Source organism: Acipenser ruthenus, chromosome 28 (assembly GCF_902713425.1).
Source record: "Acipenser ruthenus chromosome 28, fAciRut3.2 maternal haplotype, whole genome shotgun sequence".
NCBI classification, from domain to species: domain Eukaryota; kingdom Metazoa; phylum Chordata; class Actinopteri; order Acipenseriformes; family Acipenseridae; genus Acipenser; species Acipenser ruthenus.
This window is the reverse complement of record NC_081216.1, coordinates 3,918,171-3,934,561: the sequence shown is the minus strand read 5'-3', so window position 1 is coordinate 3,934,561 and position 16,391 is coordinate 3,918,171. Positions and strand designations below refer to the sequence as shown.

The window sequence follows — 16,391 nt, the reverse complement described above, 5'->3', positions numbered from 1 at the left end:
GGCTACCACAATAGAAGTCAGCTAATTAAAGTTGTTGTAAACTTGGTTTCAGCTGGACTGAGTAAAAATAACCAATTAAAAGTTGCCAGGCACTGCAGGAACAGCCACTGCCAGTGGTCCCTTGCTTCTAGAATATTCATTTAGAAATGCTCTCTATGTATTTTTTTTTGGGGGGGGGGGGGGGGGGGGGGTGGAAATCGAAATGGATTTGTAATACACACTTGCTTTTTTGTTTTTACAAATAAAGACCCCTTTTCAGTAGCATTTTTACACTGGAACTCATACATTACCGTACATAGAATTATAGTGTCATTTCTTTTCCTATATATGTAGTTAACAGTAAACACAAATGACAGTGTAATTGCATTACTGCATGGCACCTTTTTAAATTATCTAAATAGCGGAGGATCTTTATACTGTTGCCTTAACTCTCAGAAGCTTTTTGTCCCATGTACAGTATGTTGTATTTAGTGATTTTAATGGAGGCCAACAAGATTCATGTGCTCTTATAGGATCATTCAAGAGCTGTCTGGATGTGCTTCTGGAAACTATTAGCTATTAGGAACAGAACGTGCACCAATGACAAATAGCCTCATTTGTAACTGCAGTTCTCATAGATTTAAAGTTGGCAGTATTTGGTCTGCGGCTGTTAAGATCATTAAAATAGACCCCCAATGTATAATTTGAGTGTTGTTATGTTGTCATTTTGGCTACTGAAACTATAGGAAAAAATGCTTCAAAATACCTACTTTGTTCCCCCCAGCTGGGACTAGTAAATCTCTTAATGCCATCTTTTGGCTGCTGAATGAAAAACGGTTTGGTTCCTTTTGTTTTTTATATTCTTCAAGTTGGAAAAAGAATGAAAACAGGAAATATAAAAAAGAACAGCAAAACTACGTATCTATCAAAAGAAAGCTTTAGTGCTTGTTAGGGAAAGCAGCTGTATCACATCTGTTAAACTAATTATAGCTTAACCATTTGATTTACTGAAGTTCACTACTGATTTGAATATAAACAGAATTGTTGAACATTTTCCTGTAAAATAATGCTTTTTAATAATAAAGAATGTTTTTTAAACCCGTCAAATGCATGCTATTTATAAATATTGATTATTAACATATAAAAAGGGGTTTAAATTATACTTTTTATTACATTGTGCTAAATATCAACGTAATTAATTATAACCCTTATCATACCCAATATACTGCTGTTCCTCTTTATCATATTCGATGCACAGGCTGTGTTTAAAGTGTAATACAGAAAGAGATTGGCCTGTCAGCAAAACCACTACATACATCAATCACTCCAGTCTGTGTTAGATGTCATTTCAGATGTGTAACATAGGAATCCTAACCCACTGCACTGCTTCTTTTTTAAAACTACAATACAGTTCTGAATCTTATGTATAATTCAGCAATGCTCACATAGACGCACTGACTTACTCTGTTATTGTAAATACAGACAGATGAATCTGATCGCTCCAGCGTTCACGCGCAGCTGATTCAGCAGGAAAAGTCGTGAACCTGGTAACTCTACAAGGCAGGGTTATTCCATAACCAGCCAGGATGCTATAGTGACAGTGTGTTTTGTTTTGGGGACAGTATTTATTTGGATTCGAAACAAAATTGTTTTTAATTAGAACAACTGTGTGTGAGTACAGTCAGACAAAAATGCATGAACTACAATAACACTAAAGTAAAAGTTCAGGCCCTTAGAGGCTGGCTTTGAAGAACAAACAACAGATACACAGTTTAAAAAAAAAAAAAAAAAAAAAAAGGCATTGATACTGCAGCCAGATTAATCCACTTCATCTGTGACAACTCCTAAACTACTGATAATAGGCTTATTCACAAAGCATTATCATTTCCAGTGAATTCATATACTGCGATCCACCTTGCTTGCTATTTAGTATAATCCAAATATCATCTTCAGCTGGCAAGTGCCAGACAGATATGATGTAATCTCCTTTTATGACAGATACAGTAGAATACCTGATATATTCTAATATGCTGCGATGACTACACCACATAATCCAACGTTCATGATTTCATGTCTAGCCAAAAAAAAAGACTCAAAGGAATAAAAAAAAAAAAAAAAATACAGCACTAGCATTTTTCCCTATTCCATTGCAATGTTTTCCAGAGTTGCGGTATGTCCTGCATGTGTCCCTAAATGAAAGGGTTGTAGAATGTTTTGACACTTTTGCCCTCCTGTGTTTCTAGGTTTGTATATTGAATGGTGCCATAAAAGACGAAAATATTTTACTCAGTAAAACCCTACGTACCAAAATACATGACATAAGACACTTCATTCTATTTCAGCCACTTGCTTGTGAGGTGTAACTCCATGATGGCTTAAAACTATTTATGAACCTACTTTATCAATCAATCGTTATTTTATATCACGCCTTTCATAATGGACCACCATCACAAAGCGCTTTACAAGATGCAGTAACAACAAGAAAATCCATAATACTTTAAATACAGAGAAATGCATAATACATGATAGTAGCATAATACATGAAATAGTAGCAGCAACACAGCAGCTAATAGCAGATATCAGGCTTAAAGAGCATGGAAAGCAAGAGAGAACAGGTGGGTCTTGAGAGTTGATTTAAAGTGAGCGACAGTGGGAGCATCACGCACCAAAGCTGGGATAGAGTGCCAGAGAGTCGGGACCATGAAGCTAAACAAGCCTTCTCCAGGTGTGGTGCACTTTTGCTTGGGGATAACAAGCAGGCCAGAGTCGGAGGACCTCAGCTTGTGGGCAGGGATATAGTGGGTCAGCAGGTTGAGGAGGTAATCAGGACCTGTGTGATGAAGGGCATTGTAGGTGAGCAGGAGGGCTTTGAAAATAATCCTGAACTTTACAGGTAGCCAGTGCAGCTGGGCAAGACGGGGGGTGATGTGAGAACGTTTTTTTACATCTGGTAAGGATCCTGGCAGCGGCATTCTGAACTAGCTGCAATCAGTTTATGGTGCATGCCGGAAGATCACCATATAGAGAGTTGCAGTAGTCGAGTCGAGAGGAGACAAATGCATGACAGAGTATCTCCGCATCCGGGAGGGAAAGGTAGGGACGGACTTTGGCGATGTTTCGAAGATGGTAGAAGGAAGATTTGACTATGCAGGAGATGTGGGCATCAAAGGAGAGGTTGCTGCAAGAAGTACACCGTGCTGTGGGGGAAGGCAGCAGCAGACAGTTTCCGAGGTTCAGGGCAGCTATATTTAGATCTTAAGTACTTTAGTTCAGAGAGCTGGGGCATGGGCACACCACATACACTGTGTCTTAGTTGTGCTTTATTTTATTTATTGCTATTCTAAGATGTGTTTAATCAAATGAAAAAAAAGTAATGCATTTCATTTTTGCTTCCCTCCTTCGTAGCTAGTGCTAAGGTGGAAGCTGACAAAGAACAAGCCGTGGCTGCTGATAAAAAGGGAAAGGTATGTGAAAAGAATTCACTTTTAAATATTTTGGTTCCTAGCTTTGCACTACATAAATACTAGTGAGATGAACCCAGTTTAACAATATATATATATATAAAGGACACTTGCGGTATTATTGCTTTCTGTTTAGTCAGCTTTGGAATTGCATTTATTATACATCTTTACTTCAAGAACCACAATTGGTAAAAGAGAGGTCTTACATATTTTATCCACTGTAATTATACAGAGCTTACTTTACTGCTGACATTCATTTTGAGTCATTTTGCTTGGAAAACATCTGCTTTCTTCAATTTACATTTTTTTAGAGCATTTTCTTTGTAAGATTGGTATTTGAAATTGTTAGCAACTGCCCACTAAAGCAAAAAATAAAAGTATATAATTATTTTAGAATAACATAAATGGGGGTCCCCAAATCCAGTTACAGCGCTGCCGCTGGGAAAGCAGGATGAGTCTCACAGCTTGGACGGTGCCAGTTCGCGTCCGGGCTGTGCAAAGAGGCTGAACTTTGCTGGGCACTCTGAAGGGGGCGTCACATTGACTCTGACACTCCCGGGGAGGGGGATGGAAAACCGGCAGGGATTGCTTCTCCCCATCGCGCAACAGCGAACCCTACTGGCCAGACGCAGAGCACATTCAGAGCGGATAAAATCTGATCTCTGTTCTCTGGATTGATCGCCGTAATAGGGAAAATAAATAAAAATAATAATTGGTTACTCTAAATTTAAAAAAAAAAAAAAAAAAAAATGAATTCTCATTTTTATTTTGGCAACGTCTCGTAACAACCTAGCAAAAACCCATCCAGGTTTCCCTGTGTTTATTTTATCAGCATATCATTTGTTTGATTTAATTTATTTTAATTTTGTTCAGTAAATTGTTTGCTTTATGTTTTTGGCCTTTTTTATTTGTTTTTATTTTTTTTTAAAAAACACAAAGACGCCCACACCATCTTCTGCTAAAGCTAGAGCCACCTTCACCCCAAAACGACCCTCCTCAGTCACAACAACCCCTTTGAAAAAAACCTCCAGCCCGGCTTTGTCCACACCTGCTTCCTCCTCAGTCACTGCCAAAGCCACCAGTGCAGGATCCAAAGAGGTGAAGGTAAGGGTAAGTAGTGCTGGCATACAGCATTAGCCTGCCGGTCAATGCGTTGCAGTCCTATACATCTACCGACACGCTAATGCTTTATGAAAACAAGCCCTCTGTTCCTTTAGTTGCCACTAGGTGGCTTCTGCTCGTTTCCCCCCACCTTTAGGAGTGATAACCCATTATTTACACAGTATTATCCCCTTGTCTTTTATATTGTCACAGTCAGATATAGTCTATAGTCTTTAAGTTGAGGCGGTGTGCAGGTGGCATTGATCGAATAATACACTAGCATTTCAGTTTGATGGTCTCAACTTCCACAACAAAGCTCACGTTAGTGGGTTAAATGGAGAACAGTCTCCATTGATACAGTCTTGCACTTTTCATGACCAGAATTGGGTCACAGAATTGCTTGATTTTGAATGTGCTTACCGTGGCATGGGGGATAGTACAATTGCAGATGATTGCGTTATTGTCAGGCTGTGACAGCGGTGTTTGTGTTGACTGCAGGGAGCGGAGGCGAGGAGCGGTCTGAAGAGCCCAGCCTCCAGGCCACCAGGTGGTGCTAGAGCGCCGGCAAGTGGAAGCAGAATCCCTGCCAAAACACCCACTGCTGTAGCTCCAAGAGGACCCTCTGCTGCTTCTCCTGGTAAGATCAAGTAATGCAATTTACCAGAACGTGATACGCTGTGTACATGGGATCCGGTATAACCCAATTGTGTGGAAAAAAGCTTTTGTATACTGTAACAAAATTGCACCTCTCCGGTTCGTTGCCCCTTTAAAAACAGACCCAGGACACAGGAAATTGAGGTTTTCAGCGCTTACGCGCTATTTTTAATAAACCAAATGAACAAACACCTAGCTCTTTCTTGAGCACTAAACTAAAACACAAAACAGGAACCTGAACTATATAACGGGACAGCTAAGCTGTTTATCTGCAAAAACCAAAATCAAACAAAACACAGTTTTTAAACAAACAAACCTTCACTCTCTTGGTACGCCTGCACACACAGCAGCCCTGTGCAGACTGACTGCACCTCTTATATACCCTGCACCTGGTCCTAATTTACAATTACTACCCAGGTGCAGGGGATAATTAACAATAAAACAATTAAACAAAACAATTAAACTATTAACAAAAATGTGCCTGCACACGTTTTATGCAGGGAGGATTTTAACCCCCTCCCTGCTGTGTTACAATACGTTTAATATTTTTCATTTCCTTTATGTAATATTATTTTTAATTTCATTTATGTAATATTATATTTTAGCTTCTAAGGTAGATGACAGAAAACCGGGGACTGGAAAACCTGATAGAGGTAAAGAAAACTCCACTGCCTTTTTATTAGGAAGCACACAGTATAAACAAATGAGTATGTGGTTGACAGTGTTTAGTTGTAATGCAAAATTCTTGTTAGCAAACACGACAAAAACTCACCAGTACATTTTGTAGTTATAACATAAAAACTGCTCCTCCACTTGGTATGGGAATTTCTTGGCGATCTTACTTATGCCTTAGTTTAGGTTTGTAAAAGAGCAGGGCGAATAATGGCATGCACACTTACACAAGAAGTTCACAGAGTAAATGTCATAGCGGCTTACCCTTTAATGACAGACACTGATTGGATAGGTTGAAGAAGGCTCTATCTTGGGAAGTGATTTTGATGAAGCAACGCGTGGGTATTTCTTATGAGGTGCTGTTCTACACACGTGTCGGTAAAGTTGATCCTTGGTGGAGGTGTGTTATTTACCTCCCTTGTATTTACGTGCTCTTTTGCCAAACAGATTCCCCAAGGACGCCCGAGCGCAGTGGCTACAGCAGCCCAAGCATGCCCAAGTCTCCTTCCAGCCGCTCCCACCTGCCACCAGGAGGGGCCACCAAAGAGGTGAAGAAGGTAGCCGTGGTGCGCACGCCGCCTAAATCCCCGGCCTCCATCAAAAACAGGACCCCCGTGCCCTTGGCCCCGATGCCGGATCTGAAAAACGTGAAATCCAAAATCGGATCAATTGATAACATTAAACACCAGCCGGGAGGTGGGAAGGTAGGATTAACAACAATAGTAAAGTTTTCCGCTTTCTCAATCACCATATTCCTGTGGTTGATTGAAGCTGTTCAGAATGGTAATGAATTCTATATTCAAGGCTGGGGCATATCCATTTTCCTTGCGCTCATTACTGTCTTGACGAAGTTGAGATTTGTTGTGACCAGCACCAGCAATCTGAGCAACAGGCCAATGCTAAATCTGCTCTGAACTGGTGAACAGTTTTTTTTCTCCATATGTGTCTGGATGTCCTTCAGCAGTCTAAGAGGAGATGCAATGTGTGTAAGGTTAAAGGAGGATTTATGTTCATTTGTACTAGAGTGGGAGCTGAGTTAAGTAAAGTTACAGAGTTAGTAAGTTTTTTTAATATTTTTTTTGTATAATGAATGCATAGTTATCGATTTGGAGTTTTTTCTAGTATTGTCCAAAAGTAACTATTCAGAAGTTTTGATGTGTTTAGGCTTCCTGAGAACTGGTCAATTCCAATAACAGTGCAGATGGGATTCACAGTGTGTGCTGTACCTCTATTGCAAAATACAATAAACTCCACCATGAACAGAGGGGAAGTGAAGTCTCTGATGTTCGTTCAGTGTTTATAGAACACAGTTATTTTTTCTCATCTGGTAAAGGCGCTCCGCGTGGAGTGCAGGATGCGCCCTATAGCCTGGACATCGCTGGTTCGAGTCCAGGCTATTCCACAGCCAACCGTGGACAGGTGCTCCCAGGGGGCGGCGCACAATTGGGCGAGTGCCGCAGAGGGGGTGGTGTTTAGGTCGTCCAGGGCTTGCCTGTCAGCTGCCCAGAGCTGCGTTGTCCTCCGACGCTGTAGCTCTGAGGTGGCTGCATGGTGAGTCTACAGCGTGAAAAGAAGCGTTCGTCTTCGCCCCTCCCGAGTCAGCGCGGGGGTGGTAGCGGTGAGCTGAGCCTAAATAATAATTGGAAATTCTAAATTAGGAGAAAATAATAAAAAAAAAAATTGGTGACTACTAAATTAAAAAAAAATATATATATAAACTTTTAACTATAACAACCAATAGACAACACAATTCATGAAATATTCATTTCAGTAAAACTCAGCCTTAGTTAGCAGAGCATTGCTGAACTAGGATTCACTAGATAAAGTGAGAATCTATCATAAGGTTTTTTTTCCCTGGCCCTTGCTTTCATCTGCTTCCATTGGTGTAGTTTGGCTTATCTGGTGAGGGTACATCAGTTGAGTTAGGATATCCTCTTCAATCAATCAGTGCAGGAGTCTTCTTATCAGCTAGGAACCAATAAATACAATATCCAACTCCAGTTGCTAGTTTTTCTGACAACTAAGGTTGAAGAAAATACAGATTTCACTTCTTTCAAGATCTGTGCTGCAGTGGCCACCAGTGGCTCTGTGTGCTGTACACAAATCCCATTAGAAGCGATGCATCGTATAAGAGGCGGTGGAAGGAAATTCAGGAAATATGGTATAGCCTTGTACACTCGCCAGGCTATCACTGTAGTTATCTCTTAAATATAGTGAGTCAGCAAATGCAGTAATGCAGACCCGGCCAGTTAAAGCATAATTATCTTTCCTACCTGTTGCAGGTGCAAATATTAAATAAGAAGATGGACTTAAGTAATGTTCAGTCTAAGTGTGGCTCCAAAGACAATATCAAGCATCTTCCTGCAGGTGGCAATGTGAGTAACTTGGGGATGAGCTCAGTGCGATGCTTGAGTCTTCCTGCAGTTATCACCATTATACAGTGCTGGCCAAAGGTTCAAGGACAGAATGGCAGTCAGTGTGTCAGCTGTTGAAATTCTGGCAAAAGGAACAAAATGGTGCCTTTAGTTTTGACGGTATATTAGCAATTGACTTCTGCCCAGAATCTCATTTCATTATTATTATTATTATTATTATTATTTATTACTTAGCAGACGCCCTTACCCAGGTCGACTTACAGTTGTATACAAAAAAATACATATCAAGAATTGCAGTACAATTAAGAGCAAGATACAAAATACAATGACTTCAAGTCCTAGATGAAGAATGGGCACCTAATGCTGTTGACAGTGCTAATGGATGCTTGGAATAAAATAAGGCTGGCATCCCCTATAAATAGTAAACTTTGTATCATTGTGTTTCTGTCCTTAAATTTTTCAGCCACCGCTGTAAAGTCCCATCCACGGATTTGAATCCGCTTATTTGATATCTACATTCTGAACCAACAACAGGATGGAGGTTTCAGAATAAGGTGAAAAAAAAAGTACACGCTGTAGTTCTCAAACTTATTTGAACCATTGACCAGTTGCATGTAAACTCTTCTAACAGAAAGCAGTATCTAACTGTTGTCCTAATGTTATCTTTACTACAGTACTAAAACTTCTTCAGCACCAGGCTGTCATGTTTATAACTTATGTCCTCCTTTACATGTGTCAATAGACCAATAGATCTTATCAATATGTACAGTACAGTACATATTGTACTGTACTGTACAGAGGCTGTGTGTATACTACAGGCATACTGTAAGGAGGCTGTGTGGTCCAGTGGTTAAAGAAAAGGGCTTGTAACCAGAAGGTCCCCGGTTCAAATCCCACCTCAGCCACTGACTCATTGTGTGACCCTGAGCAAGTCACTTAACCTCCTTGTGCTCCGTCTTTCGGGTGAGACGTAGTTGTAAGTGATTTTGCAGCTAATGCATAGTTCACACACCCTAGTCTCTGTAAGTCGCCTTGGATAAAGGCGTCTGCTAAATAAACAAATAATAATAATACAGTAATAATACGATATATAATAACTGGGGCTGTCAGTTGTTCACAGTTAACTTCCACGATTAACGCGTCCATTTTTTGGAAGTTGATTTTTTTAACGCATGTCAATCGCACTCCTCTGTTTTGACCCTCTTAGCATACCGTAATTCATTCCCTGCGGCACCATTTTAATGATATACTCGAGCGCATGCAACACAGTGAGTGCAGCCTGCGTTTGCATTGAAAGTTAGTCGTGTAACTGCATTATAGTGCAAAGTACTAAAAGTATAATACTATAACAGTATTTACAATTAAAGAGAATATAGCCGTTACTCAAGGAATGCTTTGTTTTATTTAGACAATTTTAAGTTAATAAAAGAGAATACTTTTTTATTAAACGACAATAAAAAACATCAGTGCCATATTTCACTTTTATACAGCACTTCATGCGCTTTTTGGCATTCAAGGGCATATTACAAAGGAAAGATAAAACGAAAAGCCTGTGTCTAATATATAATCCCGCTACAAATAAACAAATCCCCCAAAAAATGAGTTTTTCAAACAGGATTTAAAAGATTCAGTTGTGCCAGCATTCCTGATATGAATTGGGATCAAGTTCCAAAGACGAGGGGCATTATAATTAAACACCCTGGCTCCAGCGGAGTTTTAGCATTTTCTGATCTCAGGGAATGACCCGGGACATGCGGGTTCAGCAGATCTAGAAGATAAGAAGGTCCAAGACCATGTAAGGCCTTAGAAATAATAAGAACTTTAAAATAATAATAATAATAATAATAATAATAATAATAATAATAATAATTAGATATTAAACCAGCAGTATCAAACCGTTCGAAAATGCACAATATCATGTTCCAAGAATCACATGTCCCACAGTAAAAAAAAAAAAAAAAACACGGGCTGATGAAGGCATTGACTGAAACGTGTGTCTGCTTGACGTAATTTCTACCAAATAGCAATGATATCTCTTACTGAAGTTCTGTTTTCAAAGAGGCAAAATTAAGACAAGATAAATCAGCATCCATGGAAATTGCCACTTTAATAGTATAATATACCGCTTGGATACAGATGTAACCATTGAGATATCTCATGATCAGGTGTCAGCTGTCCTGGTGAGACAGCAACAGCATTCACACCAAATACAGATTTAAGCACCCAAACCTTGCTAACAGTACTTACTGATCTACATACTATAACAAGAATTGCAGACCAATCTTTAAAACCTGTCAGAGTTTAAATGTTGATACAGAAATCGTTTCACGGTTATCCTTGACGCAGCTGAGCCAGAGTGTGGGGACAGTATTGAAAAGATTTTTGGCCCATTGACTTTTTTTCCCAGAGTAGCTGCATCTTTGGACTTCATTGCATGAGTAGATTTGCCTTGAGATGGAAAGCATCATGGGTTTGTAGTGCATACCAGCCTGACTCACAGCCGGCTAAAGACCATTGCAGTGCTAAATGAAATACAGGGTGATGGAGAGTGACTACTTCACGTTTTTAAAGGTGTCATGTCCCATCAGGTTTGTAAAATGCTTTTGACTTACTGTGTAATGTTAGCAGGTTTTGTTTTTGGAGAGGAAGCTTGAGTCTTTACAGCTAAGTCTGCTTTGTAACAGAGCAGTGCACCTGCACATTGCTAATCAACGGAATGGAACGATGTTAAGCAAATGTAATTCAGGGTTAAATCAAACATGTGTGTGGGGCACGACAGCTTTAGAGATTGGCATGTAAGTATAACAGTTCATATAATACCAAGTTTGCTGTAAAACTCAGGACATTTTAGGGGATCTTGCCAAGAGTGAAGAATCAAACGTGTGTAAAACAGGTGGTATGTGTCAATTTGTTGTGTTTATAAATACAGTCATGTTTTCCTTAAAGAACAGATCTACATTGCCGGTTTGTTCAAGAACAGATCTTTATATGAACATGTTTCTAAGAACAGTGGGAAATCTACTTTATATTGTTGTAGATGTCATTTACACCGTACAACTTGAAGCATAGTATGTGGGCTATCTTCAAAGTTTTCCATATAACCACCGTTAATTTAACTTACCCACCCCAAGTAAAATATCTGAGTTATTTATTTTTGATTGTACAATTTTGTTTTGTTATTAATTTGTTTTATTCTGCTGGCATGTAGAAAGTTTTAAAATGGCTAAATAGCCCCATATGCTCTGTAAAGATTACCTGCAGTATAGTGTCACCACGCATCTTTTTAATTTTTTATTTGTTGCTTTTACATTTTACATTTCATTATACAAACTATTATTTTTGTTGTTTCAGTACTTGTCGACATTATCTTTAAGTTTTACTGCAATAAGGTATTTCATTTTTATTTTACTAATTTTGTTTTTCATTAAACTCACTGATCATCCAATATCTTATTTTTTCTTCTCACTGCGATCCCTGGGAGAAGTTTCTTCTTCCAATAACATTTCTTAAAAATAATTTTAAAAAAGAAATAAAAAGGAAAGGGGCACTTGTGAAATACCATTAGCAGTTTCTGAATTGATATTTCAGTTGCGGAACAAGATCCACTTTATAAAAAAGGGGGAATATTTAGTAATTTTCTGATAGTGTGACACTGAGTGAAATTATTAAATGACCATAAAGTGGATATGCAAATCCTTGTAAATGGCATACCATTTAGTATTGTACATGTAAAAGACGTCAAACCCTTCAAAAAATCGTGTGTACCACTTTTTATGGCCCACAAACAACAATTTACACGATTCAATACGCCTATAAGCGTTATCAAGCTCTCTTTGCTTTTGATTTTAAGAAATGTGTTACTGTAAGAGAAAACTGAAGCATACCTTTTTTTACCACAAACTAATCTGGAGCTTTGGAAACAGTCATGGTGTCAGCGCATGTTCATTTGACTGCAGTAGCTGGGTGCCTGGGTGTGTATCATGGACGACTTGGAGGTCATTTTTATAACTACACTTTTTTTTTTCAGGTTCAAATAGTCCACAAAAAGGTTGATGTGTCTAATGTGTCGTCCAAATGTGGCTCCAAGGACAACATCCGTCACAAACCAGGTATTGAAACAGCTTCTGCTGTAATTAATATGAATGCAAAGACAAATAGCTTCCTGATTTATTTTAAAATCCCTCATGATAGTGGGGAACACACCCTTGGAAACAGTGGATATTCTTTTAATAGTATTTTTAATAAATATAACTCATCCTTGGTCACCAAAATGTACATCGGTATAAAATGTGACAGAAATGTAATAAACATTGAACTAAAAGGCTGGTAAGGTGGAAATATGACAGCATGTGTATTCAAACTGTAGCATTTAGATCAAAGAGAACGATAAATCCCTTTTTGTCTTCGTATTTCTGTGTAGATGCTCTTTCTAGGTTAGTCGTTTCCATAAAACAGGGGTGAATAAAATGAATTCCTATTTTTTTGCATCAAATCCCCCACCACAATAAAACTATTGACCTTGAAAAGACACTCAGCTGCTTAAATTATTCAGAGGAATTCAAAAATCAATACCAAAAGCCAACATATTCTTCATTACTATTTCTCAGTCTAAATACAATATATGATCTCCCTTTTCCCAAAGTAGCTTCCACTGGTGTCTGTGTTACGGGCAAACCCCAAAATGCGGGCAATGCTTGGGCGATTCAGGAATTGCCTGCTGACTTTGGGCAAAGCTTGAAATGAAAATTAAAATAACTTATTTTGGGCATTGCCCGGGCAAACCACGGTGCCCACTGCTTCTCTGGCAGAGTCCGAATCACTCCCTCTGTTCTTCCATTCCTGTTCTGAGTAACAGGCAGACCTGCCTAACCTCCAGCTTTTCCATTCGGTCTCAGGGTCTGGGTTCTGTTGTAAAGTCTCCGGGTGTTTGGAGATTTGCTGCTGAACAAAACAAAATCCCTACCCTAGATGCTTAAATGTAATTACCAAGTCCCTCCTCCTAGCGCTATAATTGGCTGCATCATCTTCTGTTATAAAAAGGACAGTATTATTAATTACATAATAACAACCAATAATAATAAGGAGTTGTATTGAACTGTCCAATCAGAGAGATGGATGCAGTTACCGGGTGGAACATGAATGATTAGCTGATTCACGTTTGACAGTGTTTATGACAAGTGTACATATCTAGATTTTAATAATTTGTTAAAAATAAATTAGTCATATATCTCATTAAATATTTTATATAGTTATGTCATATATAAAAATATATTTAAGTATATGCCTATTTTCTGAAACCGGACTTCCTGTGTAGTTTTTATGAGTGACTGAGTGAATGACACTACTCAGGTAGGCAGGTCAAACAAGCTCTTCAATCGTAGCTCTGTCTCTGTCCCCTGAAAACATAAAATGAAAGATCTTTGAGATTAATTTCAGACTTTGACTGGGCAATTCGTGAATCGCCCAGTTTTGGGGTTTGCCCGTAACATATGGATCCAGTCTTTTTAATAAAAAGCCAATTGTAACGGTGACATTTGTATTCCCTTCCCAAGGGGTAGCCGTCACTGTATTTCTGAGGAAACAGCCCCACAGGCAGTCTGCACTGAGATACATTACTGAGGCTATCAGCATTGAAAACCAGTTTAGATCTCAGTCAGTCCATTGAAAGCCTCACACTATTTCTTGCAGCAGTATGTGATCTTATTCCTCTTATTTTATCTTGGCCTGTGCTCTACAATGTCCGAATCATATTCCTGTTCTTTGAGCAGGGTCCTCAGAGTTGAAGATCATTGAAATATGCCAGGAAATATTTTTGTCCTAGTTTGAAGTGGTCAGGAGGCCTATGGCGTACAAGGGGAAATCATACTTATCTCTAGGATGCCAATGTTTTAAATGGAAACTTTGTTTGGGGTGGAACCAGTCCACCATGAGAGATGGATTCTAGCAGAGAGATAATAGACCCTGCGTCCTTGGACTAGGGCCTGCCTCTGTCACTCTGTTTTGGTGTGGGTCCCATCACCTGGCCTTTGTAATGGCCTAACCTGTTCTATCTATTCTACATAAATCATTTCATTGCCGCAATTCTGACAAAAGACTAGAAAAGTCTTTCAAGGGTATGGTGGTTAACATCTGGTGTGTTCCCTTTTTTAACCAGGGGGTGGCAATGTGGAGATCAAAAAAGAGAAGCTGGATTTCAAGGTCCAATCAAAGATCGGATCTCTCGATAACATCGGGCATGTTCCGGGAGGAGGACAGAAAAGGGTAAAAGAGATTTTCGGTTGGCAATCAGATTACTAGTTTAAGAAAAAGATTCTCAGATGCATTCTTCTTTTGGAATGTGGATCAGCAGGCAGTAGGGTCTATTTCCAAAGCGTTTTCCATCAGCAATAAAGGAGTTTATTTATATATATATATATATATATATATATATATATATATATATATATATACCAGAGCTGAAAGATTGTTTTTCACTTTCCTTCAATATATATATATATATATATATATATATATATATATATATATATATATATAAAACTTCAATTAAATTAAAATAACAGAAACTAAACAGCTTCAAAATAAGAAAATGGTGTAAAATGCTTTGAAAATGTCATTACACTAAGTCTGTAATATTATATTACATTAGAAAATAAAATAAAAAAATGTATTTTAACTATTTAACATTTTAGTGAGACTAAAAAGGCTTTATTTCCAAATTGGTAATTATTAAAGAAAACTTGATTAAAATAATTCATTCATCCATGGCTTTATGCACCTACATGTGATATTTAATATATTTCTAGGTGATTTGTCATGATACAATTTACAGATCTCATCTTATGTTAAATTGATGTTTTATGATATTAATGATGGCTGAAGACCTCTCTGATTCTGTTAAGTCTGTCCTATCAGTTTCTATGATGCCACTTCAGTATCTTGGCTTGCTGACTCTTTCATTCTTTACTGCAGTCCTGTTGGTTTCAATTTGCTTTAAAAGCTTCTGAAGAGGGTTTTAATAAGGATAAAAAAAGAAAAAGAGGTGTACAGTACACATCAATGTATGGCTATCCAACAGACTGAATGAACTCTGAAAACTGCAGGCAAACGAAATGACTCGTCTGCCAGACTGACGAATAGTTGAGGTATTCATATAAAGGGAGTATTTCGATATTCAAGTTCATATTAAATTTGTCTGTTTAACAGTTTTTGGACATTGTTTTTGTAGGCTACATATTTACATGTGTTTCTGTTCTTTGATGTATTATTACTAAGAGACATATGTTGGTTGTTTGTACAGTAGAATATTGGGGATAAGCCTCACATTGCATAACAGCTTTGAGTCATTCTAATAACATCAGGGCTTTGAGAGAAGAAAATGAGATGGGCAAAGTAAGCTCATAGCAAACCCTGAAATGCCTCAAACTGGTTTTTTTTTTGGCTTTTTTTTTGTCTCCCATTTAGTGATTCTATCGTTAGTTTTTAATTAACATTTAAAATCAGTTTTTATTTGCTGTGTGCTCTGTCCACATCTTGATGGTTTTTGGTTTTAATACATTTAATATTGAGTTTAGAAAAGGTCTTGGAAAAGGTAGCTAGCTGCTTCAAGGGCAAATCTGATTGTGCCGGACAGCATCCACTTCCTGAACGACTGTAGCTGTCGCTGCCTCGCTCCCTGCCTTCCTTTCCCTTCTCTTTTGTGCTGCTGTCTCTCGTGGTGTCACCTGCACCTGCACCTGCACCTGCACCTGCACCATTCTTCACTTTCACTGCCCATTACTTTCAGGTTTTCATTTGAAACTCACTGTGTCGCAGAGAAGGAGAAAGAAAACATTTATTCGACCATACAAACTGACAGCAGTAGCTTTGCTAACTGACTGCTTGATGGGAAGACAAATTTGCATTAAAAAAACACCCAAAAAAACCCTACTTGTGGCATAAGTGAGTTTTATTTTTTGTTTGTTTGTTTTGTTTTTGTTCAAATTGCCCAAATGGAAAAAAAATATATACATATTTAACGTATTTAAATATACGTTGTTTCATATGCAACGATAATAATATGTTTTATTTCCATATGGGAGTTTTCATCTATATTATTTTTGTTACCCGTTTCATTTGGTTTCTTCAATGGCGATGCATGTTTTTTTTTTGC

At 38.3% G+C, this 16,391-nt stretch overlaps 1 protein-coding gene across 16 annotated transcripts in view; it reads left to right on the top strand.

The window, feature by feature from the left end:
• maptb (microtubule-associated protein tau b) overlaps nucleotides 1-16,391 on the top strand; it is a 60,075-nt gene that overhangs the window by 35,674 nt on the left and 8,010 nt on the right. For 11 of the 16 annotated variants that reach the window (XM_034056960.3, XM_059002747.1, XM_059002748.1 and 8 more), the window contains 8 exons: nucleotides 3,385-3,443; nucleotides 4,380-4,550; nucleotides 5,040-5,178; nucleotides 5,801-5,848; nucleotides 6,315-6,571; nucleotides 8,150-8,242; nucleotides 12,270-12,351; nucleotides 14,397-14,503. In XM_034056960.3, the coding sequence (XP_033912851.1) occupies nucleotides 3,385-3,443; nucleotides 4,380-4,550; nucleotides 5,040-5,178; nucleotides 5,801-5,848; nucleotides 6,315-6,571; nucleotides 8,150-8,242; nucleotides 12,270-12,351; nucleotides 14,397-14,503 (956 nt within the window). The remainder of the gene's footprint in view (nucleotides 1-3,384; nucleotides 3,444-4,379; nucleotides 4,551-5,039; nucleotides 5,179-5,800; nucleotides 5,849-6,314; nucleotides 6,572-8,149; nucleotides 8,243-12,269; nucleotides 12,352-14,396; nucleotides 14,504-16,391) is intronic. The other 5 variants (XM_059002743.1, XM_059002744.1, XM_059002750.1 and 2 more) reach the window with 5 other exon arrangements.